The 3,195-nt window shown below is 37.8% G+C and overlaps 1 protein-coding gene across 1 annotated transcript; it reads right to left on the reverse strand.

Annotated features, from left to right (window-relative positions):
- Positions 1 to 296: 296 nt before the first annotated feature.
- Positions 297 to 2,973, reverse strand: LOC108744825. The gene is made up of 2 exons (XM_018480773.1): positions 1,645 to 2,973; positions 297 to 848 (listed from the first exon to the last, which is right to left on the reverse strand). The coding sequence occupies exons 1-2, from the start codon at positions 2,907 to 2,909 to the stop codon at positions 335 to 337; spliced, it is 1,779 nt and encodes a 592-aa protein (XP_018336275.1). The 5' UTR covers positions 2,910 to 2,973; the 3' UTR covers positions 297 to 334.
- Between the last annotated feature and the right edge of the window lie 222 nt (positions 2,974 to 3,195).

Below are 3,195 nucleotides of genomic sequence, written 5' to 3' on the forward strand. Positions count from 1 at the left end.
AAATTTCCGCCAGCTTCCAGCGTCAGGCCTGTAATAAGCTTGCTAGGCGAAGCAGTGCCCCTTTTGCTCCTTCCTATCTACACCCATGAGGATCAGTTGATGAATAAACATTTGTTAGTAAAAAAGGCACATTTATTAACTTTTAACAAGCACAGAAACCAAGCTTTTTTACAATAATACTGTCCATTATCCACAATTATTATTTAACCACAAGTTTTGCAACGATCTGTATTTGCTTCCTAAATAAGGATGCACTATTTAAATGTAAGTTATACAGGAAATAAATTAAAACAAAGTACGCAGTCGAAAAGAGCTTTATTTGAGTCAGAAAATTTCAACGACGCCATTTACTACATGATCCTGATCGTTTAGAAGAAACAGATTCTTTTGAACTTTTCTTTTCAATTTTTTTCATTTTTCTTTTTGTGTTACTACTAGAACATTGTTGGTGTTCGGTTTCACATTCCGCTCTCTTTTTTGATTTCCCTTGCCTTGATCTGACTTCATCATCATTCACGTCTCTCCATTCCATGGGGGAATCATGGGCCATTGCTGTAGTTGTTTTTGTCTCCCATTTGTTTCTGTTGCCGCTTTTTGTTTTACATCGTTTAAAGGTCGAATTGAATTTCGGCATACAATGTTTAAATCGTTCTTTAAAAGGCACTGTTTTATAATAATAATCCTCTTTGCCGTATCCTTTCATTTCTAGAGGAGATTGTGGAAACATTTCGTCACAGTTTCTGTTAGCACTTACTTTACAATTTCCTAAAATAATTTCGTTTGTGCATTCATCTCTGCTTTTTGGTACAGAAGTAGGCTGATCTCTCTTGTTTTTACTAGTACTTCGACTACAATTCGAAAATTTGTAGCGGACATCAACGTTCGATAGGGTTGTTCGGAAAGTTATTTCGTTTTTTCCCGACAGAGGATTTAATTGTATTTTTTTGGAAAATGATCCGTTTTTGAAGCGCATCATCACTGGGGACGAAAAATGGGTTGTATACAACAACGTCAAACGCAAGAGGTCATGGAGCAAAAAAGATGAACCGGCTCAAACCATTTCCAAAGCCGATATTCACCAAAAAAAGGTGATGCTGTCTGTTTGGTGGGATTTTAAAGGAATTGTTTTTTTTGAGCTTTTACCGGATAACACAACGATTAATTCGGAAGTCTACTGTCATCAGCTGGACAAACTGAATGATGCACTTCAACAGAAAAGGTCAGAACTAATCAACAGGAAAGGTGTAGTGTTTCACCAAGACAACGCGAGACCTCACACAAGTTTGGTCACTCGTCAAAAGCTTTTACAGCTTGAATGGGATACAATGCTACATCCACCATATTCTCCAGACCTGGCACCATCGGATTATTATTTGTTCCGGTCACTCCAAAATTTTTTAGACAGTAAAATCTTCGCCTCAAATGAGGAGGTCAAAAACCTCCTCGATCAGTTTTTTGTCAGCAAAAACCAAAAATTTTATGAGCGTGGAATTATGCTACTAGCAGAAAGATGGCAAAAGGTGTTGGACCAGAACGGTCAATATATAATTTAATAAAGTATATGTTTATTATACGAAAATTGTCTTTCATTTCCACAAAAAAAACCAAATGACTTTCCGAACAACCCTATATTAATGTACTTACGATTGAGATCCCTTCCTCCTGACTCTTCCAGTTGAACCACAATTATCGACTGCCTTACGACGTCTGCAACAATTTCGAGAAATGCTTTGGTCACTCTCGGAATTGTCATTGTTGTTATTGTATTTATTTTTGCATCTTTTTCTATTTGTTGCTACATTCTCGGCATATTCGTCTTCGTCGCAATCTTCGGACGCTGGACGTCTATCGTTTTTATAGTATAAGGATTCTCGGTCGAACTTTGGAGGACTGTAAGTTTGGACATTTGTAAGAGAACTTTTGCAATTGTTCACTTCTTGTGATGTAACGTCTGGATCAAAAGAAACAGACGATTTTGTATAATAATCTTCTTTAAATAGACCATCTTTTCCTCTATCATCACTCATCGGTGCACTTTGAGCTGTTCTTCTTGAACTGGTTTGGGATTGGAAGTCGACTCGAGATCCATTTTGGGACTCGATGGTAGTATTAGAAGAAATTTCCTTCGTGTTAACATCTTCTCTGTAGTTGATGGTAGATTTTCTACGCTGTCCGCATTTGGTACATGTGAAGCTTTCCTGTTTGTCATCACGATCTATTTGTTGGCACTTAGGGTTTTTGCATACACATTTGCCATGGGGTTCGTTAAAAAAACTGACTCCACATTGTGCTTGTTTCTGTTGTGGTTTATGGATCGTTAGAGAACCTTCCACTCCAAAGTGGGACGCCACTGACGATAGTTTGTCTGTAAACAACCTAAGCAAGCTGCTGGTTTGAATACCGGAATTTCTGTCATTCGGTTCTTCGTTGCAGTTGATTGATGCTGCTGATATATTTGAATCTTGAGTTGCAGTTGCAAGAGCAAATATTTCAGAATGTGACTCCTCTTCTTCATCGTCATCACGGGGTTGTTGAAGAATCGGCGGTCGTATGGGTTTGTGACATTTATCGCAGATGTCTTTACTGGAAGACTCGCAATCCGGAATGTCGAACGTATCGGAGGTATTGTTATCGAAGATCAATTTTATTTGGTCGTTTGATTGAGAAATTTCTTGGTCTTCTTCGCGATCGGTTTCTTCCTCACAATCAGTGCTAACGTATGAAGTTTGCCCGTCATTCCAAGTGTAGTTTTCTCTTTTTTTCTTGTGTTTCCTTTTCTTTTCAGTCGATGAGTCCTTTTTCAGTTTCTTTTTTTCCGATTTTGGCGATCCTCTTTGGTAATTGTCTTCTAAGAAACGATTGTATTTAGGAAGGGTCGAGTTATATCCAGATCGTGAAATAATTGGCATAATATAGTCCAAGGTCACTAAAATTTATGTTTGATTCACGCCATCTTCCAATTTGTCATTTTGACATTTCTATAAATAGTGGATGTGTTTCGAAATATAGGGTGTGTTCCGAAATATAACCCAGCATACTGACCAGTGTTGATGACGTAATGAATCGACGCCATACTGTTGATTCGTTCCGAAATATACTGGCCAGTGCGTTGACGTCAAATTGACGCCATATTGACAATAGTGTTTGTGCTCGTTTACAATAATTTTGCTCTAAAAGTTATTAAAGTTTCTTACA

This window comes from Agrilus planipennis, unplaced genomic scaffold (genome assembly GCF_000699045.2).
Source record: "Agrilus planipennis isolate EAB-ADULT unplaced genomic scaffold, Apla_2.0 scaffold6, whole genome shotgun sequence".
In the NCBI taxonomy this organism is placed as follows: Eukaryota; Metazoa; Arthropoda; class Insecta; order Coleoptera; family Buprestidae; genus Agrilus; species Agrilus planipennis.

Bases quoted from the DNA above. Each gene is read 5' to 3' on its own strand.
- LOC108744825 (XM_018480773.1), bottom strand. From the start codon at position 2,909: ATGCCAATTATTTCACGATCTGGATATAACTCGACCCTTCCTAAATAC. The intron at 849-1,644 runs GTAAGTACATTA...TTCGAATTGTAG, and splicing joins AGGAGGAAGGGATCTCAATC to TCGAAGTACTAGTAAAAACA.